Raw genomic sequence first — 23,615 nt, forward strand, 5'->3', positions numbered from 1 at the left:
ACTAATGGGAATAGAACAGAACAGAAACTAAAGGAAACCTCAGGAGTTTAGGATATGATAAAGTGTTTCAAACTGATAGAGTAGTAGAGATTGTTTGGTATTAGTGCTATTGAGACTATTTATTGGGAAATAAATACAGCTATATTCCTACTTCATATGCCACAAGGAAATGAACTGTTTATTAAAGATATAAATGAAAGAGAGAGAAAAAGGAAAGAAAACATAAGAATCATTGTTTATAATCAAGAAAAAAAGGAAAAGTTCTGAATACCTGCAATGAGAGATCAAGAATAAAAACTATATAGACATATAATGCAGTACTTCAGCTATTAAAAGTATTGTGTAGTATACTTACTGCAATAGAAAAATGTCTGTTATGTATTAGGTTAAAAAGAAGAAAGTTGGGCAGCCCAGGTGGCTCAGTGGTTTAGCGCTGCCTTCAACCCAGGGCCTGATCCTGGAGACCCGGGATCGAGTCCCATGTCAGGCTCCCTGCATGGAGCCTGCTTCTCCCTCTGCCTGTGTCTGCCTCTCTCTCTCTCTCTCGCTCTCTCTCTCTCTCTCTTTGTCATGAATAAATAAAATCTTTTTAAAAAAGGAGAAAGTGATATATCACTTTTATAAATATCTGAATATATAATAAATATTAGAATATGCATGTACATATACAGATAGATGATAGCTCGCTGGATAGATGGATGAATAGATACATAGATAGATAGATAGATAGATAGATAGATAGATAGATAGATAGATAGATGATAGATAGGATAGAGATATATCTTAAATGAATCCCTAAACATTCAAAACTTATTCTCAGTAAATAGGCAATGACCAAAATCAGATGTATCCTGACCTATAGGTAGGATCTAGAAGCTACAAGAAATAGGGCAGTACCCAGAGGCTCATATGAGAGATACAAAAAATGCCTCTGCCTGCTCTCAGATATGTCCTTGCAGAGTCTTCCATGATGCCTGAAATTCAAACCAATGGAGTTAGTTCTTTTCCTTAAGGTGCTATCTGTAGGAGAACCCAGGAGCAGTACATCTGTAGCCTGCACTGAGTACTGTGCACTACATAAGCATATACTGATCAAGTTGTCGCTTAGAGTGCATGATCCTGATTCAGTGGTGGACAGATCAAGTGTGGCAGGACCAGAGGGTTTAGGAAGGTCCAGAGCTTTGGGTTTAAAGGAGAACAAAGTAGAAAGGCCGGGCGGGGGTGGGGGGCGTCTTAGGACCATTCTGGCTGCCATAACAAAGTGCCATAGATTGAGTGGCTTAAACAACAGAAATTTATTTTCTTATAGTTCTAGAGGCTGGGAAGTCAAGGATCAAGGTGCTGGTTGATTCTGTTCCTGGTAAGAGCACTCTTCCTCACCAGTGGTTGCAGATGGCTGCCACTTCCCTCTTGCTGTGTCCTTATCTGGGGGACAGGGAGATGAGAGAGAATGAGCACATGCTCTGGTGTCCCTTCTTATAAGAGCACTAATCCCATCATGAGGACTCCATGCCCATGACCTCATCTAATTCTGATCACCTCCCAGAGGCCCCATCTCTAAATACCACCACGTTGGGGATTAGGGCTTCAGCATATGCATTTGGAGAGGACACAAACACTTAGTCCAGAGACAGAGAGAATCAGGAAAAAGAAAAAAAAGACACTCTGGAAATAATTGAAGACCAACCAACTGAGAATAGAAAAACGCTATTTATCCAGAGCTCGCAGAAGAGTCATTGTGAGGGAGGCAGCCACCATGACATATGTTTTGGCAGAGACTCGGGAGCAAGCAGAGGAGTGGGAAAGCTTTATAGCAGCAAAAAAAAAAAAAAAAAAAAAAAAGGCTTCAGGTGTGCCCCAGCTCGTGGCTATCGGCATGGGAAGCAGCAGGTAGGCTAAATAGAAGCATGCCACCCTGTGTGGCTGGTGAGGGGTATGTATTTGACTTCCTCTGGTTGATTTTAAGCTGAAAGCAGGGACAAAGACTAAAGGAGCTGTCAGTCATTAATCAGGCATTGGCCATTTGGGGTAGATTGTCTCACAGGTCTTACTAGATGGGGTAAGAAAGATGCAGTCTAATTTGCTACAAGTTTGACTTACACATAGTAGGTTGGCTTTTTGGCCCAGTTACTATAGATAATGGGTTGGTTTCCTGGTCTGGTTGCTGTAGGGTTTGGGTCAGAATTCTATTTTAGTATATGGTCTGGCCAGGATTCTTTTGTTTATTAAGTCTATCAAGACCAACTGACAAGACAGAAGAACAGATAGAGCATCTGCTGCCCGCCACCTCACTAAGTTCTTTCCAGTTTATCTCCTTGAATCCTTACACAATGCTGCAAGGTGGCGTTACCATCTATCTTTTGCAAATGGAAGACGGGCATGAAGGATAAGCACATATAATTGACTAGAAACTCTGTGTTTTCTCCCTTGTAGCAGGCTGCCTCTCAGAAGGAAGGACACTGCAGAAAAGGAGGGCAGTAAATGACGGATAAAAAGAGATTCAAAGTGAAAAAAAAATTTTTTTTAATTAAAAATCCCAAACCCGGGCTGTTTGGCACTGCTCCTTTTTTACCCCACTCCCTCCAGAGTTTTCCCTTCAGAGCACACTCTTCTATCCCCATCCCCTGAAATGGTTTGTTTTGAAGTACTCAAAAATCCAAAAGGTGGCCACTATGGGTACAGGCTGAGGTCTTCCTATACTTGCAGATTTCAATCAGGTTGGTTTCAAGCTCTGTCGCATGCTCCTTGCCCGTTCCATGAGGCTGGCATGTCCTGAGCCCCCCACCCCCACCCCCGAGCTCTCACATTCACCTACTCTCCTCGTTCTGTTCTTCTCCTCTGCTCCTGGGCCAGCAAGCATGAAGTACACATCATTTTCCTTGAGTTTTTCACTCCCAAGAGTAAATAGAGCAAATGTTGCCAGAGGTCTGGGGTGATGAAAGGTTTCCACATCCTATCAGCTGTCCCCCTTTTCCAGCAGGCCTTTTATCACTGTAGTTGGGCTCTATCTCTCTCCAGAGCCCCCCATATTTCCCTGCTACTAGATTTTCCAGCCCCTAAACTATGGCTCACCCTGTCTCCAGCCTCTGAAACAGTACACGGCCACATAGAGATTAGTTTTCCCACAGGCACACAATCTGTCATTAACCTCTGGGAAGGCAGAAATGGCTACAGTCGATGTTTATTCTTTAATACAAGTTTACATCTCCATCACCCTTGTTTTTTAGTTGTCCATATCAACACCAGTGAGCCACTTCTCGAATGAGGAGCAGATAGTAATGTCAAAAGCCCATACATTCTCTGTATCTAATTCCTAAATGGAATTCACCTGATTTTCTATTTGTTTTACAGCCAGGCAGCCATGGAGTTGGCTGGTAACTAGATCTCCAGTGGTTTTAGCATGTCAGGATTATTGCTCATCAACAAGAGGGCATCAGCAATGATTAGTGTGATCAGAAGCACACTGTGTAAATACAGGCCACAAAATTCACGCTATCATTTGTTTATGAACCAGTAAGAAGACTGGCAAATGTGTCTATTTTCTCTCCCTCAAAGGCTGACAGAGAGAAAAGAAAAAGAACTATTTAATAAATGATCTAAATATTTCCCCACAAACAAGTAGAAGGCAAGGGGTAGAGGAGATGAGATTTTCAATCTTACAGGCTCTCTTTCATAAACGGGCATTGCTCAGGATGCCCAGGGGTATCTACTTCAGAAAAATAGAACATTTAACTGCACAGGGACAGGAGAGGTGGGAGGTACAATTACAGAATGCGCAGAATAGAGCATAGCTGCCTGTAACTGCATCTGGCCTTTGTGGCTTGGAAGACGTGATGCGATCCCTGCTACATCCAAATTGCATGCTTCAAATTAAATGAGGCAGAATGAGGTGGAGAAATAAGCTTTGGTCTAGGAACTGGGTTAGAGTCCTAGTCATTTCTAGCTAAATGAATTTAAGATAAGCCCATTAACTGCTTTCAGTACCTTTCTTCATCAGTAAATGCAGGCAAAATGGCTTCTCTACATGTAACTACATTTAGCAAAAGACATAAAGAACTTCATGGGGAAAAAAGTATAAAGATATAAATAAATGAAGCTTATAACAAGTTCATGGATAGTAAGATTCAACACCCTGAAGATGCCAATTCTCCCCAACAGTCTACAGATTAATACAAGTCCTGTCAAAATTAAAATGGGACATTTTGTTGAGCTTGGCAAGCCAATTTTAAGACATATTTAGAAATTTTAAGAGCCAGGAATAGCCAAGGCACTCCTGGAGAACTAGAACAAAGTAGAGGAGGTTTACTGTATTCACTATTAAAATCTATCATAGAGTCAGAGTGATTAATAGAGTATCAACAGAATACAATAGACAAATAGGAAACGAAACAATCTCAAAACAGAACCTACACACATAGGAGAACTTGATAGATGTCAGAAGATCATAGGGAAAGAAGTAACATCGGCTCTTTACCTCAATTTATAGGCAAAAACAAATTCCAAGTGAATTGGAGACTCAAATTTTATTAACTTTAAACAGAGCAAAGAGCAATTTTATTTAAGTAAAAAATGAATTTATTCATGAAAAACAGAGAAATTGCAATTCGGGACAAGCAAGCTGTGGTGAAGCTTAGGCAAGTCCAAAGAAACAAAGGGAAGGTGAGTTTATTAGGTTTTAGGAGGAAACTGGGGGGGGGGGGGGGCTGTTCTCCGATGAACAAAAGTACATCAGAGAACACAGAGAACAAGAGTTCCAGGAGGCAGTGCTGGCTCATGGGCGGCAGGCGCTGGTTGGTGCTTGGGTGCTGGGGCAGGGACGGATCTTCCCCACTTTTCTTAAAGGCAGGAGACAAATTCCTGCATGAAAAGTGCCCTCCCTTGTGGAAATGTGCATTTCTCCTATCTTGGGGAGGCGGGCTGCAGGGAGAGGTACGTGCATGTGAGACCCCTTCAGGGCTTGCCCATTCCGTTTTAGGTCAGGTTTCCTTTCTTTTCACAATATGTAAAACTTTTAAAAGAAAATGTAGGGTGATTACCTTTATGACATTGGGTTAAGGAAGAACTTCTTCAACAAGATCCAAGATACATTAAATTGTAAAGGAAATGAGAGATAAATGTGATTCTGTTAATGTTTAAAAAGTCAAGCCACAAAGTGGGAGAAGTTATTTGCAGCACATATACCTGGGAAAAGATTAGTCTCCAGAATATGTGAAGAACTCCTAAAAGTCCACTTAAAAAAAGATGAACAGAATAAATAAGTCACAGAGATGAAAATACAGTATCGGGAATATAATTAATAATATTGTGATAATATTGTATGGTGACAGATGGTGACTACACTTAGCGTGGTGAGCACTGAGTAATGGATAGAATTGTTGGATCAATATGTTGTTCACTTGAAACTACCATAACATTGTATGCTAATCACAATTCAATTTTTAAAAATATATATAACAACAACAAAAGATAAATAGAAAAAAAATGAGCAAGACACAAATAGGCATTTCACAGAAGGGAAAAGAGGAATGGCCCAAACTAAAATGCTTAACCTCACTGATGATCAGGAAAATGCACATTTAAACCTTAGTTAGGGACAATTTTCTACCCACAGGATTAGCAAAAACGTTAACGTCTGATCTTTCAAGGTGTTGCAGAAGATTCAGAGCTCCTGGCTTGTTTGGAGATGTCATTCCTCAGAAACTTAGTAAACCTCTGATGCATTTGCCTTCAGCCAGTTTCACTTGCCAGTAACTATGTCCAAAAAGTCTTTCTTAATAAAATTCTCAGGTCTGACTTGTTTCTTTGCTTCCTCATGCCATTCCTGTCTTTAACTTAATGGAAGCTAGTTGGAGCCAAGCTATTTGGAGACAAGTCAGGAGGCCACAACCCTAGTGATCTTTGCCTCAGGAACACTTCTGAATGGCTCTTTGCTGGTTAAAACTTCTCAATGTCATAACTTAATTTGGGAGCCAGGGTCAGCTTCATTAGCATAAGACTGGCACACGTAGGGGCACCTGAGGGGTTCAGCTGGTTAAGTGTCTGCCTTTGGCTCAGGTCATGATCTCAGGGTCTTGGGATGGAAAGACCTGCTGAGCTCCTGCTCAGTGGGGAGCCTGCTTCTCCCTCTCCCTCTGCTGCTCCCCTTGCTGGTGTGCACACTCACTTGCGTGCTCTCTTTCTCAAATAAAGAAAATCTTTAAAAAAAATAAGAAAAAGCCTTGCACACTTAGAAGGTGTACACATTTGCTTTAATGCTCTGCAATCATCTTCATCTTGTACGGTACCACGCAAAGTATGTATCTGTTACTATTAGGGGCTAGAAGCAATGGACACTCGCAACTCTATGAGATGCCAAATTGTAAGACTTTCTTTAAGTTCCTTTCATTTTTGTTCATAAGCCAACCAACTCTTGTCTAGGTTCATCTCTTTCTTCTAATTCCTTGCTAAACACAGCTGGTAGCAATCAACACACACTATTAACATTCTGTTTACCAACTGTGATGGTTGATTTTATGTGTCAACTTGAATGGGCAAAAGGATGCCCTAAGAGGTGCAAAACTCTATGTCCGGGTGTGTCTGGAAGGCATTTCTAGAAGGATTTGAATTGGTAAACTCAGTAAAGATGTTCTCACTGATGTGGATGGGCATCATCCAACCTGTTGAGGGTCTGAATAGAACAAAAAGGCAGAGGAAGGACAAATTTTCTTGAGCTGGGACATCCATCTTGTGCCCTTGGACATCAGCACTCCTCTTCCGTGGGCCTTGGACTAGCACCAGGATTTGCACCACTGACTGCCCGATTCTCCAGCCACTGTGTTCAGACTTACACCAACATCTCCCCCGGTTCTCATGCTTCAGACTTGGACTTAATTATACCACCAGCTCTCCTGGTTCTCCACTTGCAGACAGCAAATTGCAGGACTTCGCAGCCTCCATAATTTTGTGAGCCAATACCTATAATTCATTTCCTTTTATGTATATCTCTATGTGTCTCCTATTGGTTCTGTTTTCTGGAGAGCCCTGACTGCTACACCAACCTAGTCCCGTGGGCTCCAGGCTTAGTAGGCTCACAATTTGACTTCCCTGGCATCGTATGTGATGATTCTATCAAATAGATCTCTAGTGTCCCAGCTTCCAATATCAGTTTCCTTGCCACCTGCTGCCAACCCACTAAGCCAAAGCCACAAGTTTTAGATTTTTGTCACGATAGCATTGCATATGAGATACCAATTTCTGCTTCCATTAAGGAACACTGGCTGGGGTAGCCTGGGTGGCTCAGTGGTTTAGTGCTGCCTTTGCCCAGGTTGTGATCCTGGAGACCCAGGATCGAGTTCCATCAGGCTCCCTGCATGGATCCTGCTTCTCCTCTGCCTCTGCCTATGTCTCTGCCTCTCTCTCTGTGTCTCTCATGAATAAATAAATAAAATCTTTAAAGAGAGAGAGAGAGAGAAGAATTACCCAGGTGTTTTTATCTGAGCCCAGCCTGAGATCTTCCCATATTCACAGAGGGAGAGCTTAGTCCCATGACTACACCCTGCTACAGAGGAAAGGATTTGGTGGACAGCTAACCTATCTCTGCCACAGTTATTTTAGGTCTGCCAGGGTTCCTAGTTGTGAGGGTAGGTGAGTTAGGTCACACCTCCTCATACCTAGCTACCATCTCTGGTTTGTTAGAGGGCCAGGAAAAAAAAAAAACAACAAAACAAAACAGCAACAACAAAAAAACCAGGGAAAGTGGTGGTCAAAATCCCACAGCTAAGCAGATGAGACCTAATGCACTAGAAATACGTAACACTGAGGTTATATTTGTAGATAAACAGGCCATTAATGATCAGAAGTCAAAAAATTAGTTTCAAATTGTATAAATGTTACAATTCGGTCATAAGTGTTAGAAATGCTTAGATTTTTTAAACCAACCCGAAATACATAGACTTCCCAATATATGAAAAAATATATTCATTTTCAAATATCCCCAGGTAGATTTCCTTGCTACAAACAAATCACCTGCACGCATCATAAGTCCATCGATGGAATAGTCCCCTCCTGCCAGAAATAAATTCTGTCTCATTTAAAAGTCCCAAGACACCAACTGCTCCCCCTTCAGGCGTTCAGTTCCCACAAACAATGGATTCCCAGTCGCTCTGCAAGGGGCATGAAGCGTGGGGAGGTAAGGAGCAGGAGCTGGCCCCTTGGAGACTGAATTTACAGTGTAGGCCTCCTCTAGGGATGCATCCTTGAACTAAAACTGCCTAAGGCAGCATGTGGTTTCCAATCCCGAATCTAATGGACCTGCTGCCTCCGGGCTACCCCAGCTATTAATGCACCAGGATGGCTGAATTTAACTGCTTTTTGCTCCAGCTCAGCGCCAAGGCCTGGGTAGAAATAATCCTTTTATCTCCCTATAAAGGAGAATTACTGGCATTTTGTAGCTCAGCTCTCTTTGAAGAGCCATCTTTAGAAGCTGGAGGCTTTGCATTTCCCAGAGTGGTCAGATTAAAGACGTTTTTCACTGATCTCATTGGGAGATCGAAGGGCAGGTAGTTGATTATATTGTCATCCAGTTGCCCTGTGGAAAGTACCGCCAGGTTCCATTTTAAAAAAGGATTTCAGAGCACAAATGTCATTCACAAGAACTTTTCTGAACAACCAACCAAGTCTTCAGAACTATATTGTTTTGGAACCAGCTGTTACTCCAGCAATGGGGATATTTTGAAAGGATATAATCTGGTCGGCTGTGTTTCTTACTTGCTTCCTTTGGGTAAAATCCTTCTGGGATAATTTTTGGATGTATATAATTCCTATATCCAGATAACAGCATTGGATAATAAGCTATCTAAATGTAGTAATACCTTCTGTTCACTTCCACAAAGTCAGTTAATTCATATTCCTCCTGAAATACTCTTAAAACTTTATTCATCCCAATTAATAAAGGAATTGACATTCTCAGCAGAGGGCTTGGCATCTTGCATACATTCTCTTATTTTAATCTTCAAAACTCTGAATTTGGCATTTTATGCCTCATCTTTTAAATTGGGAAACTGAGGCCGGCAACAGTTGGCTGGCTGTTGCCTAAGGTTACACAGCTGGCAATGGGTAGCGCTGGAGGGAGTCTTCGGGTCTGACCTTGCAGCCTGTATCCTTCCCAGGAGACCACCATAGAAAATAGGGTTTTGCAATCTTGGCACATTGGTGTCTGGGACTAGATAATTCCTTTCTACTGTCCTGTGCATCTAAGGATGTTTAGCAGCATTCCCGGCCTCTACACACTGGATGCCATTAGAACCACCCTCCCCCCCCACACACACACACATTGAGATAACCAAAAATGTGTCCACACATTGGCAAGTGCAACCCTCGGGGGGCAATGTCATCCCTAGTTTAGAACCGCTGCTGTAAATGCTTCCGAAGCATTTGCTTCTTTATGCCACTGACGTCTGGTGGTTCTGTGAAATGCACGGAATGATTTGAAGCCCTAATAGTACCTAAGAGTGACCTTACAAGGTACACGTTAAGAAATAACAAATCAGTTATAATTAGCATTTTAGGTTATTGCACAGAAAGGCTTATTCCTATTATTCCTGCTAACAGTTTGTCCTCTCCGGTGAGTAAATGTTCACACTGTGAAAAGACTCAGAAGCTTCAGTGGTTTATGGTTGCTGCAGCAATTCAGCCTGCGATGTCTTCCCTGTGCAGACATTCTAGGTCTTTCCATTTTGGCCTCAGTTCTCAAAACCAACACCCTTTTAGGCTCCAGCCAAGTGAGGTGACACCCCATGGTCCAAACACATCGGACATTTTCTACTTTCCATATCTTGGCTGAGGACACACCCTCTGCTTCTTGTACCTCTCTCAAACTCACTCCCACACCCCCAGCTCCATCCCTGGAATCTCTGCATCTGCCGTGCAGCCTCCCCTGCAAAGGGATGGGGGATGACTCTCTCCCCTCACAGCTGGTTTTCCTCTCTCTTTCTCTCTCTCTCTCTCTCCCATCTCACCCAGCCTTGTCTTCACCCAGGAGAGTGTGTGATCCTTCCTGCTGGACTGAAAGCTCCTAGAGAACAGGAACTCTATTTTAGCCTATTCTGTTCAGTCCTTATATCTCTCGGCAGATGTGCTACGCTGGTCGCATTGGGCTGGATTGGACTGGAGAGGGTCTAGAATAATAGTGCAAAGGTAAACATCAGACCGGTTTCCATGGGATTAAAATAAATTTCGAATGTGGAATCTGAACAGTGTAATCTAAACAGCTAACAGTGTAGCTGGCAAGCGAGCACAGCTATTGGCCTCTAGTGTACAACCGTCCACGTGACACATGACCACAACCGTCCACAACCACATGACAGGTGCTCCGGGTAGGGTAGGCCTTTGACCCGGGCCACTGCTAGGGTTGTGCTCAGTGAGCCCTGGTCAGTGGCATCCAGCGAGGAGTGCATGGGACTAGCAACCCATCCATGCTTCCCTCACTGAGGGTGTGGGGGCAGGGCTGCATGCATCCAGAGGAAGGGCACCCTTTCCCAATGTTCACAAAGGCACCATATTTCCTGACAGGAACTCTGACAGTAAGAACTCTTGCACAGTGCAAGGGACCCTATGTCCAACATCTCATTCCCAAATGTACCATCTACACACTCCTTTGACTAAGATCTAACACTCTGAATTCTGTCCACCCAAATCAACTTTTATTTTACCACCACTTCTTAACTAGACAGAGTATTGTATTAATTAATTCAACAAATACTCAGTAATCGCTCACTGAGTTTAGAAGATACAGGAATGAAGAAAACAAAGTCCCTGCCTCCATGCAGCTTATATTCTAGTGGATTCTAATATTTACCGCTCATGTGTTTACCATCAAACAACAGCTGATGTAGAATTAAATTACATATCCAGGTTCCTATTTGGGACAGATTTTTTTTTTGGTTCTATTTTATTTTTAATACCTCTGGCTTGAGCTGTTGTTGAGAGTGTATTTTCTGAGTTAAATGAATGAATGAGTTAGTCTGGGGTAACCATTCTAAGAAAATGGTTTTGCCCTAAGTTGCTGAAGGGACTAGATTGGTATCTTAGCGTTGCCTCTTGGCTAATTCCAGGTCACAAGGCTAATACCAGCTTCAACTGAATCAGGGCATTCAGCCAAGACTTTAGAGTCTGGATGTCCCAATTCATTTGCTTTTTATATGAAGCTGCAACCTGAGCAGTTTCCAGCATCCAACCCAAAGCCATCTTTACTCTGAAAATAACAAAGGAGGTCCTCCTGGGCAGAGGTGAGCAGGATATAAGTGGTCCCATGAAAGCTAGATCTAACCTGTGATGTTCTTATTGGCAAAAACACTACTTCATTTCACCATTCCCCCTTTTGTATCTGCAGGTGGAAAGCTGTGCACCAGTTACAACCGAGGGCTCATCTCAAAGGCAAAAATTAAAGCCATCAAGTATAGTATTGTCATCATCCTGGGTAAGCAAAGTCCCTCCTTGTGTTGCAGGACTGTGTGAACATTCTGAAAGCAAACTTGTACCCAGGAACTGGTGGTGGGGAGCTCACACAAGAAAGGAGTTTGCCTGCAGGCACTCTAGCTTCGTCCGACTGGAGAGGAATATGTGGAACTTACCAGCCCATCTGTGTCTCCTTCAAGGGAAGACATTGGTTCCTGATCCCTCCCTTTATGACTATAGTTGCCCACCAAGACCATAGGGTGGATAATTTGGAGAAAGTTGATTAAGACACACAACTGGCTGAATGATGCTCACAATTACCCTGTTGACCCAGTTGCATTCTCTGAGACATATTCTTCTCTAGGGCTGAAGTTTATGAGCAAAGAAAGACAAAAGTCATATTCCATTTCTTCTGGATATTTAATTGAAGAGCCACTACAAATCCCTCCCTAATGGCCACCTGCTTCCTCCCCCATCCTGACTTCTTCCCTGTCCATTTCTTTTCTCTGTACTCCTAAGACCCATAACATCACTTCATCTTAGAAAAAAAAAAAAAAGGAGGGGAAGGTACTTCTAGAGCACATAATATGTATCAGATCGGTGTGTACTCATTGTTATTCTCAAACCTTCAAAGCTTCCTCCCCCTTACACCCTTTTAGCTAGTGACCTTGCTTCATATTTCACTAAGAAAATACTATATCAGAATAGAACTCCCTCCTCCTTCGACCTTCACATCCATCAACCTATCTGCCTTTCTACAATGTGCTCTGTCTTTTCTCCTATTACAGTGGATAAGCTGGCACTGCTTTTTTCTAAGCCCCAAATGATTTTTGGAGCCCTGAATCCCATTCCTTGCTGCCTCTTCAAGAATTTTGGTCCTCCAATTATCTCCCCTCCCCAGCAGGTCTCCCCTTGTAGGGACTGGGGTTGTAGACACATAAATATTGTGCAGGAGGCCCCTGGGTGAACTCTCCAGAACAGACCCGCTTCATCACTCTCTCTTCTCGCACAACTCCATGTTTTACCTCCCATTCTCTGAAGTCTGTTTCTATCAGTTTTCTCTCCTGTCACTCCTAAAACCACTTTCATCAAGGTCATCACCACTTCTAAAAAGCCAGTGTCAATGCCCAATTTTCCTCTTGACTTGTGAGCAACATGTGATCAGTTTCTCATTCTTAGAATACTTCCTTTACTTAGAAATGATATTTATGATTTCTACTTGAGATTTTGATTTGTATTTCTAGTAGGCTTATCATAGTCAACATGTCAAATCAAAAGTCTTGCCATGTCCTCCCCCTGCAAAAGTAACTCTCCCCCCAGTTGTCACCATTTCAGTAAATGACACCATCTTTCACCCAGTGTCTATGTCAGAAACCCAAGGGTCATCTGTCATTATTCTATTTTTCTGACATCCCACATAACTAGTACGTCAGCCAGGCCTGGAGGCTCTACCTGCAAAATATAGTTCTCAAACCCAACCATTCCTCAGCATCTATACTACTCCTACCTTAGTCAAAGCTTCCACCAGTTTCTGCCTAGAACATTGTAACTAGTCTTCTCTTTATTTCTTTCCTGCAAAACTACCACTGTGATCTTTCAAGACTGTAAATCAGGCATCATCACTATCTATGGAGCCACCTATGGCTTCCCATTCCATTGGAATGAAATCCTACAGCCTTCCCATGTGTGGTCTATCCCTCAGCCAGGATTCTAGTCTCATTCCCAGAACTCTCCTCCTTGCTCATTCTATCCCAGTTGCATCGGTCTTCTTGCTATTTTTTCAAAGTGCCAACATGTTTGCACCTGGCAGGCCTTGCACTGTTTCCACCACCTCAAGATGGCCTGGCTCCCTCCTCACATCATTTTTTTTCCCAGCAGTGCTACCTCCTTAGCCAGCCTCCTTCATAAGTCTTAAATAGCCCTCCTCCAGTCCTTACCCAACTGTATTTTTCTTCCTATTCCCACTTCCACCTGAACATTATATCTATTGATCTGCTTATTCTCTGTCTCCTCCACTGGCTGAAATCCACGAAAGCAATGACTTTTGCTTTTTGTGTTCCTTGTATTAATATCACCAAAGCCTGAGATAGGATCCCACATACACTAGGTGCTTTAGTAATATTTGCTGGGGACAAATGAATTAGGATATGCAAGAAGGAAAGGGATTTGTGCTATTTCCTTTTTATTTAGCCCAACCTACTACCCTCCGTACCACACTTGCAGCTCCTTGGAGCCCTGAGAAAGCATGCCTCTCATGTTAACTGTGTGTCAGATCACCAGAACAGTCTCTCTTACCTTTCCCAGATGCAATTGCAAAATGCCAAAGAGACCACGTGCAGTGTGACTCAGCCAGCAGAATAGAGGCACAAAATAGCACTGCAGGCAGACCTGGGGATAAAGCAGGTACAACCATCGGGGCTTCGCAATCCTTTCCCAGCAGCTGACGAAGTAGATCAAAGATTCTCCTGCCTTCCCAGATAGTCAGAAACACAGATACACATCTCCTGGATGTTGAGTCAGGAAATACATGTTTTACCTATGTTCCAGAGCCAACATAATTATTTGTAACCAGGAACCATATGCTCAGGCCCTGGGGGTCCCTTAGTTGGAGAGCAGAGGTGCCCACAGGAGGGTCAGCCAGTATTAACAGCCCAGTCAGACCAAACCAGTCTTTCCTATAACAGATATTTTATAATGCCCCTTTATCATCCTGAAATGAAACATATAATTAATGCTATCTGCCTAACATGTCTTCAAAGATCAATATATAATAATATAAAGGAGGACTAGAAAGAAAATAATTTATAATAAAACAAAACGGGTCTCAATATGTAAATACTTGGCCACAGCTACTAGAAGAATAATGAAGTAGGCAGCCAGATGTAGTAACTGCTATCAAGGAAAATCAATATAGGTGTGTTTTCATGACGACATGAAAATAAAGCAGCACTGCTGTCAGGGACTTGATTTTCAGAGCAGCTCAACAAATCCCACTAAAGTTCCAAATTAAAGAAAGTAATCGTTCCTCCCTTTGCAAAGGAATTGCATTTCTGGAGAATCTACTATTTATCAAAAAGTATTTGTGTTCATATATAGAGTAGAGCTAGGTTTCCAGACTGAGGTAGTTATAAACAGAGTTCTCTGCTACATAAATGCCCAGTTGGGCATTCAGAGGATGTTTGGGACATGAGTGGGATGGCCTGCCCTCACAAGAGGACTGGTATCCCTGGGCAAACCAGAGCCCCCACCAACCCCAAACACGCACATACATAGACACGTGCATTTTCAAAATGCCTCCAAAAGGCAATTTTTGCCCATTCATGCCTCAGAACCACTATTCTAGGCCAATGCTAGGCTTAACTGCAAGCACCCAGAAATGCTCAGTGGTCTCTGTGTTTCAATTCCTCCTCTTTAATACTTTGCCAAAGCCTGGGGAAATAAACACACGCCAGTCAAACAGTTGCAGAGGAAAGTTGGCCCCTGCAAGCAGATGGTGAAGGAAGCCTGACTTCTCTGAGGAAATGTCCTATGGAGGAAAAGACGGGGGGAGAAGGAGGGTGGAGAGGATGTAGCAAGAAGGCAGAAGAGGACACATCCGTGTCTAGTTAGCCCCAAGACTGTTTACCTCTGTCCTTGTGGGTGTTAGTCCGGTTCTCCAGGGAAAGAGGAGATAGATGTATATGTAAAGAGAATCGTTATAAGGAATGGGCTCACATGATGATGGAGCTGAGAAGTCCCAGGATCTGCAGACCCAGGAGAGCCTATAGTGTAGTTCAGTCGGAGTGTGTGTGTGAAGGCAGGAGAAGAGCGAAGTCCCGGCTAGAAGCTAGGCAGACAGCATGAATCCTCTCTCACTCAGCTTTCAGCTCTCGTCAAGCCCTCCGTGGCTTGCAAGGGACCCACCCCCTCGAAGAGGATGGTCTGCTTTTCTTAGTGTACTGATTCAAATGTTCACCTCATCCAGAAACACCCAGCAATAATGACTCACCAAATATCTGGGCACCCCCTGACCCAGTCAAGGTGACCCATAAAATCATCCATCCAACCCTGGATCTCCATTCACCACGCAATTCCCCTGAGGATTTGGAGACAAACAGAATTAGGGGCTCACACACACCAATTGACTTGGAGAGGGGTAGAGGGCAGCCGTTTTCTGGAGTGGCTGACTTAGAAACAGAAACGAAAATTAAGAACATTGTGATGAAGCCAGGTTGGTTCTTGAAAATATTAGGCACCACCCTTGCCCTCTGCCGTACCCTAAAACCAGGAGTCACTATTTGGTCAAAATGCTTCCCGCTCTTCTATTTTTTTTTTTTTTTTATCATAGACTCTCCAAAGAGTTTTGCTGGTTTTCCTTCCACACTATGTGGAATGAGAGGCTGAGGCCATGCTGAGCAGTTTCCAACCTTTCCATACATATTCACCACAGTGATCAAATTGGACCCTCCCTTTACAGACAGAGAAGATTCAGGAAATTCATTCAACTTTAGCAACGTATCTGTGGGATGTGTAGGCAGCACGTGTATATGTGCGTGTGTGAGTAAACATGACATGAATGTTAACACACAACTGTCCTAAATATTTCTGAGCCATCCTAGGCGCTAAGGAACCTCCTATTTGGAGCTCCAGTTGGGGCCACCACGGAAAGCTCCCCCCCCCTCCAGCTGTGCTCTGCTACGGTGCTAATGGCTCTCTTCTCCCCAGCCTTCATCTGCTGTTGGAGTCCCTACTTCCTCTTCGACATATTGGACAATTTCAGTCTTCTTCCAGACACCGAGGAGCGCTTCTATGCCTCTGTGATCATTCAGAACCTGCCAGCCTTGAACAGTGCCATCAACCCTCTTATCTACTGTGTCTTCAGCAGCTCCATCTGCTTTCCCTGCAGGTAAGGGGCACTCCTGCCTGGGCCAGTGCAGACGGCCACTGTTCTTGGATTATGACCTGTGTCTTTTCTTTCAGTGCTTCCAGGCAGGTAATAGATGAGATGCTTGTGGGTCAGAAAGGTCCTGCCAGTGTGATAAATTCAAACCTGGGCCCGGGTCATGGTCCGGCTCTTTCTCCTGTACCTCATCACCTACGATAGGAACCACCTTAACCAGGTCACAGAGAAAAGCTTTCTTTTGTTCAGAGCTTCCCAACATGAATTTCCTCAGTGCAATGCTGTGGTGATAGCAAGACCCAAAGCATTATTTCCATTTTATAGATAAGCAACTTAAGGCTCGTGAAGTTAAGTGACATTATTGAGGTCATATGAAAAATAAGTACCAAAGCTGAAATCAGATCCCTCCCACAACTACTCAATAATTTTGCTGTTTTTCAGCTGTTTTGCTACATGAGCTACAGGGAGTAGGTAGAGATATCCATAGGAGATAGAATCGTAAAATGGTTTAAGGCTTGGGTTTGATGCCAGGGGCTGAGGCTCAAATCCTGCCACTGCTGATTCATAACAATGTGTTTACTTTGAGTAAGTTTATTTAACTGTCATAAAACTCAGTTTCTTTGCCTACAAAATGGGGCCAGTAGTAGTGTAGTACCTTTTGACCAGTGTCTCCCTGTCCTGTCCTGAGCACTGGGCTCTGGTGCTGACCAGTGGGAAGGAGGGCTATGGGTGGTGGGGAAGGAAGCGTATCACATGCTAAGTGCTTACAACAGCGTTTGATCCTCAATACATCTGTTATTTAACATCCTTACTTCCCTTTTCAACTGGTCAAATTATTTTCCCTCCCTGATTTATTCTTTCTCCAGGGAGCAAACATCACGAGGTTCCAGAAAGACATTTCGGGAGAGAACTCAGAGGCACGAGATGCAGGTTCTATCCAAGCCAGAATTTATCTAGACTCTGGGGCAATAGGATTGCTAGGCTGAGCCCCATCAGCAATTATTTGTCCCTGTCACCACCTTGGGCATGTGCATGGTACCTGAGCTGACTTCTCCATCCTGCTCCTTTCATCCCTTGGGAGATGCCCAAGCCAAACCTCCAGAGGAGTGTGTGTCACCTGTTTCAGCCAGTACTGGACAATGTGAAGTCACCAACTATTCATGCCAGCCAGAAAAGATGCTTCCTACTTCCCTGCAACTACCAGCCCTCCTTCCCACTGGTCAGCACCAGAACCCAATGGACAGAGGCACCTCTGGCCAAGGTCCAGGCTTGGGCAACTAGAGGGTACTAAAGAAGCATGGTTGTACTACAAGAGTCTCCTAATTATGACTAAGACATAAATAAAAGCCCAGATTTTCCCCCATCTTTGGATTGGCAGTTCAGAAGTTGTAGCCAAGAAGGTAATTTGTCCTCGAAATGCCAACAAACTCATTTCCAGGCATGGGCACTTTGTGTCTCCTCTGCAGATAGCCTTGGTTTGCAGTTGGGTGTGTTGGCAACAACTAACCTCACAGTCCTGTTGTGTCAACAAATGATTTGTCAAAAGAGCCCAATGCTGACCCTCTAGAGGAAGGTTAAAATCGAGGAGTACTTTGCCTGATGGGAAAAAAAACAATAATACTAACCAGTCGTGGGCCCCAGACCTCTAGTCTCTGAGAGTTGGCACCTGGGTTTCACGTATCTTTGAGGTTTTCTGAGGGCCCTTCCCTTGGCATTCCCTTGGGCCACTCTGGGCTCCAGTCCTCACCCTGCAGCGTCACCTCCTCCCCCTCTGACCTCTCTAAATCCTTTCTTTAGTTGGGAGCTGAGTCCCTGTGGCTTTTCCAGGCATGATGTTCCTGTAAGCTCTCTTTCGGTTTTGCATGTCGCAGCCATTGTCTATCTAACACCTCGGCCAGAAAGTGCTGGTGGGGTTTATTTTGACAAGTCTGGAGTTTGGTATTTATAAGCCTAATCCAAGTGAAATATGACTAAATGTTTTCTAGTCAATTTTTGCCATCAGATTTTTTCATAAGTGGAAATGGCATAATTTAATTTGATTATATATACATCCCCACCCACGGCTCTGGAATGTGCGTGAGCTCCTTATTTTTAGCCTCACATACATTCTTGACATTAAAATCTCCTTGGCAAAATCCTCCTTCCCAGAATTATTCTGAGCTTAAGTCTTTTTTTTTTTTTTTTTTTTTGGCCTACTGCTAGTGGAGTCATTAAAATGTGCAGTATATTTTAATAGCACTCCATTCCTCATTATGGTGTCAACCCAGAAACTGCATGCTTAAGGTCACAGTGGCATTTTTTCCACAAACTCTCTTATCAATTCTGTCTATCCTTAGGGAGAGTATCTCTTTAGGCAGAAATCAGACTCCTCAGTCACCATCTCTCCGAAAATTATTCTCTGAATTGAGGAGACTGAATAATCTAGTTTTATGTCCACACAATAGTTTTGAAGGTTGCCTCCCTTTCTGTCCCATCAGCTAAATGTGAGCAACCCTGGATGGCTTGAGTGGTCGAGAAGGGCTTTTTCAACATTTCATTTTAAATCAAGATGTGCCACAGAAGACCCACAGAATCGTTGCTAAAATAGCTGCCTGCATGGAAGCCAATTAACAGAGCAAAATCTGGCAGGTGTCCTGGATGGCAAAACAGGAGGCCTGGGTTCTCCTGACAGATGCTTTCAATCTCTGTCAAGTTCTGGTCTGCAAGAGACATTACATGCCTACCTCATCCATCAACTGAGTCAGACAGTGAAGGAGAGAATGGAGTGAGGGGCTCTGTGATCTTTAGAAACTGGGAATGTGATTTTGCAGTTGCTATAATAGTGTGTCTCTCATTTGCCAAAAAGACTGGACATTCGTAAGATAATGGTACATATTGCTACAGGAGAAGCTGCTGTTAAAAATGAAACTGGCTTTTATATTGCTGTGGATTCTAGAATCCTCATCTCCACGTATCTGCTACACTTGGGGAAATATGATTTCAACATTATGAGAACACTGGGAATTACTAGTCTCCTGACCTTGGGAAAAAATCGTTTAATATCTTTGGGCATCAACTGTCTCATCTGTAAGATAGGAACAGAATAAGGCTGGAGCAGAGGATCTTGTGGGTTCTCTATAGATAGAGTTCCGGGACCCATATGATTTAAAGCGAGACCCAGAGAGTCAGACCTTCTGAAATTCTTTCCCCAGGGGACCAATGACTTGGTGACTCAACACTGAGTCATTTGCCCTTTAGAAGGTGTAACTTCCCCATCTATATTACTTAGGAAGTCAGTTTCCCAAGTTGAGAAATACAGTTTGAGCTCCTGGAGAAGATGACAAGCTTGGTGTTGTGATGTCACTGTAGGTAGCCGTGGATGCTCACATGGGGTCAGAGCAGTCAACAGGGCGCTATGTAAAATAAAGATACTTCCTACACTGAGATGTCACAGAAGTCTGTGGTTACATTATCGCATAGCTTCAGGCGCAGGTGAAAATTTAGGATAACAAGAGTAAGTGTGCTTAATATATTTACCCATACTCTAGAAAATAAGTATCTCCACTTTACTGAACTAAATTAAACATGAATGGTTAAAACTTCTCTACTTTCGGGGCTGGTGTGAAGCATAATTTAATTGAAGTTTAATTTCACCAAGCAACACATCTCACCATTTTTTTCCCCGGAAAGTGGCAACACCTTTTTAATAGCTTTAATTTGAAATTAATCACGAGGAAAAAAAACTATCCCTGTTAAAGCAAACAAACATGCAGCTTCCAACTTTCTTCCTCACTTCGTTTCGACAACTTTGTACACACATATACAGAAATGACTTTGCTTTTTCCTTCTGTATGCACAGTGTGGAAAGGGGCCACCAGCCTGGGTCTGCTGAGGAAACAGGAAAACAAAAACACTTTTAGCAGGAAGTAAAGTGATTCTGTATTTCTAGAATCATCTTAGGTGAGCCACAGACCTGCGGGCAACTGCAGTTCTTTTATCATCATCTGAATACACCTCATTTTATATGCAGATCTGCCCATGTTCCCTACAGCTTTTCAATTGCATTTGATTAAAAGGAGATAGCCCCATTTAGGTGCCAACCTCCTTGCTTTTGGAATCATGAAAAACCCATGCCTCATTGCTCTGCAATTGCATTTTTAAAATGCATTATCCACAACAGGGCTGCTCCAGTTAACATTTTAGAAGTGCAATCCCATGCTTGTAGAATGTTAAAGTGAATGGAGGCTTGGCTTGTGTAGTCTAATGGTTTTTGGACTGCTCAAGGACCCTCTCTCTATGAGGTTCCAGGAGGTGTGACTCAGTATTACCATTTATACACACAACAATAACATATGTCTAGAGAAACCAAATGTAGTGAAATTGATTAAAGGTCTTTGAATTACCTGGAATGAGAGTAGAATATAGATCACCATTAGCCATCGATACACCCAAAATGCATGTTGTCATTTCAAGAATGCATGTTGTAAAATAATAGAATCAAAGATGTATATAACTTCTAAACTAAAAGAGAAGGAAACTGAATGATAAAATCGCTCAAGCAATCCGAAAGAAGGCAAGAAAAGAGAGAAACAGGAGAGTGAATAGCTGGGACAAATAGAAAGCACAGAGGAAGATGGTGGGTTTTTTTATCCAAATATATCAGTAACTGTAATAAATGTTAGCAGATTAAATGCTCCAGTTAATAATCAAAGATTATCAGGTCAGATTTATAACAAACAAACAACAATGTGTCATTTACAAAAGACATGTCTATGGAAGAAGCCTCGGTGTCCATCGAGAGATGAATGGATAAAGAAGATGTGGTTTATGTATAGAATGGGATATTCCTCAGCCATTAGAAATGACAAATACCCACCATTTGCTTCGACGTGGATGGAACTGGAGGGTATTATGCTGAGTGAAATAAGTCAATCGGAGAAGGACAAACATTATATGATCTCATTCATTTGGGGAATATAAATGATAGTGAAAGGGAATAGAGGGGAAGGGAGAAGAAATGGGTAGGAAATATCAGAAAGGGAGACAGAACATGGAAGACTCCTAACTCTGGGAAACGAACTAGGGGTGGTGGAAGGGGAGGAGGGCGGGGGGTGGGGGTGACTGGGTGGCGGGCACTGAGGGGGGCACTTGACGGGATGAGCACTGGGTGTTATTCTGTATGTTGGCAAATTGAACACCAATAAAAAATAAATTTATTATTAAAAAAAAAAAAAGACATGCCTACAACACAAGGATGCAGGGAGTTAGAAAGTAAAAGAATGAATCCAGGCATTCAATGCAAACAGTGCCAAAAGAATGCTGGTGGGACCGTGTTAACAAAGACTAAATAAACTTTAAGGCATAAAGCATTAGCAGAGTTAAACAGGGACACTGCAGGTGATAAATGTTTTAGTTCAATAGGATGATTTATTTAATAATTCTAAACTGTGCATTTAACAACATGGCTTCAAATACATATTTTGCAAAGTTGTCAAAACTACAAAATAAATAGGCCAATCCCATAGCTTTGTGGGGAATTTTATCACACTTATTTCTAGTAATTGAAGCAAAAATTAGAATGATCTGGATAATCTGAACAATGTGAATAACACAGAAAGCATTTTGCCCTAACACCCCTAAATAAAGTCTTTTAAAGCACATGTGAAGCAGTTACAAAAGTTGACAATATTCCAAGTCATAAAACAAGCTTCAAAACTTTTGAAAGACTGAGCTCATGCAGTCAAGTTTCTCTGATCACAAGAAAGCTGCCATATGTTTGGAAATTAAGAAATATACTTCTTGGTAACTTATGGTCAAAGAAGAAAATATATGGAAATTAGAAATTGCACTAAATGATAATGAAAGTATATATCACTTGTGTGGGATACAGTTAAAATAATACTTATAGGAGGAAAAATCTAAAGACAATGAATAAATCATCTATTTCATAAAGTTAGAAAAAAAATCATCAAAATAAACCCAAAGGAAATCTAAGGAAGAAAATAATGAGGAGTAAAATTAAGGAAATCAAAAATAAACATAATTTAAAAGATTCAGCAAAGATAAAGTTCTGCTCATTGAAAAAAATAATAAAAAGAAACGTCTGGTGAGATTAGTCAAGGGGAAAAAAAAGAGAAGGCACAAGTAAGCAGTATTCATTTTTTAAGGATGTCACTGTAGGTCCTGGAGTCAATGAAGAGATAATAAAAGGATACTATGATTAAGCTTACACCAAAAAAAAAACAAAAACGAAAACTATAAATAAATGGGATAATTTACCATAATGGACATAAGAAGAAACAGATAATTTGAGTAGTATCATAAAGAAAGAACAGGGCAGCCCAGGTGGTCCAGCGGTTTAGTGCCACCTGCAGCTCAGGGCGTGATCCTGGAGACCCAGGATCGAGTCCCACGTCGGGCTCCCTGCATGGAGCCTGCTTCTTCCTCTCCCTCTGCCTGTGTCTCTGCCTCTCTCTTTCTCTCTCTCTCTCTCATGAGTAAATAAATAAAATCTTAAAAAATAAAATAAAATAAAATAAAATAAAATAAAGAAAGAACATACCTTCACTGCAGATTTCTACCACCATTTACAACTTGTGACCAAGTTGCTTTCATTCCAGGAATACAAAGTTGGCTTAACATTAGAAAAAAAAATAATAGAAAACCACTCAATAACTTACTACACTAAGAGATGAAATGATTAAACAAACAATGTAATATCAACTTAATAGAGGCAGGGAATATGTTTGATAAAATTATTTGACACCCAGGCATAATAAAATGTTCACAAACTTGAGATAAAAAATAAACTCCTAGCTAACTCTAAAGGTTATGTACCATAAAACCTAATGATGAAACTTGGAGGTGTTTTCTCTAAAATAAAGAATGAGTTAATGCTAGCATAGCCATTTCAACTCAACATTGTACTGAGGTCTTAGCCAATGCTATAAAGCAAGCAAAATAAGTAAGATACAAGTTAAAAGGATTGATAATGAATAATAGAAACCAACATTATTGATACAAATGTATAGTGCAATATTCAAAATAATATGCAGATAAATTATTAGAAGTAATCATAAGATTTAATAAGGTAACAGGATATAAAATCCATATGCAAAAATCTGTATCTTTTCCACATAACAGCAGCAAATAAAAAATTAAACTTTTTTTTTTAATTTTATTTATTTATGATAGTCACAGAGAGAGAGAGAGTTGAGGCAGAGACACAGACAGAGGGAGAAGCAGGCTCCATGCACCGGGAGCCCGACGTGGGACTCGATCCCGGGTCTCCAGGATCGCGCCCTGGGCCAAAGGCAGACGCCAA

General features: G+C 42.1%; 2 protein-coding genes across 4 annotated transcripts in view; one reads left to right on the forward strand and one right to left on the reverse strand.

Annotated features, from left to right (window-relative positions):
* The window catches only part of NPSR1 (neuropeptide S receptor 1), a 142,597-nt gene extending 124,931 nt beyond the window's left edge, over window positions 1-17,666 (forward strand). For both annotated transcript variants that reach the window (XM_038557316.1, XM_038557317.1), the window contains 3 exons: window positions 11,369-11,455; window positions 16,138-16,318; window positions 17,179-17,666. In XM_038557316.1, coding sequence (XP_038413244.1) covers window positions 11,369-11,455; window positions 16,138-16,318; window positions 17,179-17,269 — 359 coding nt within the window. In that variant the 3' untranslated portion in view covers window positions 17,270-17,666. The remainder of the gene's footprint in view (window positions 1-11,368; window positions 11,456-16,137; window positions 16,319-17,178) is intronic.
* A 2,327-nt stretch (window positions 17,667-19,993) lies between these two features.
* The window catches only part of DPY19L1 (dpy-19 like C-mannosyltransferase 1), a 141,985-nt gene continuing 138,363 nt past the window's right edge, over window positions 19,994-23,615 (reverse strand). The window contains exons 23-24 of one of the 2 annotated variants that reach the window (XR_005369693.1): window positions 20,695-20,812; window positions 19,994-20,179 (exon numbers count right to left, since the gene is read on the reverse strand). The gene's annotated coding sequence lies outside the window, so the exon portion shown is untranslated. The remainder of the gene's footprint in view (window positions 20,180-20,694; window positions 20,813-23,615) is intronic. The other variant, XR_005369694.1, reaches the window with a different exon arrangement.

The sequence above is a fragment of the Canis lupus genome, chromosome 14 (assembly GCF_011100685.1).
Source record: "Canis lupus familiaris isolate Mischka breed German Shepherd chromosome 14, alternate assembly UU_Cfam_GSD_1.0, whole genome shotgun sequence".
Classification (NCBI taxonomy): Eukaryota; Metazoa; Chordata; class Mammalia; order Carnivora; family Canidae; genus Canis; species Canis lupus.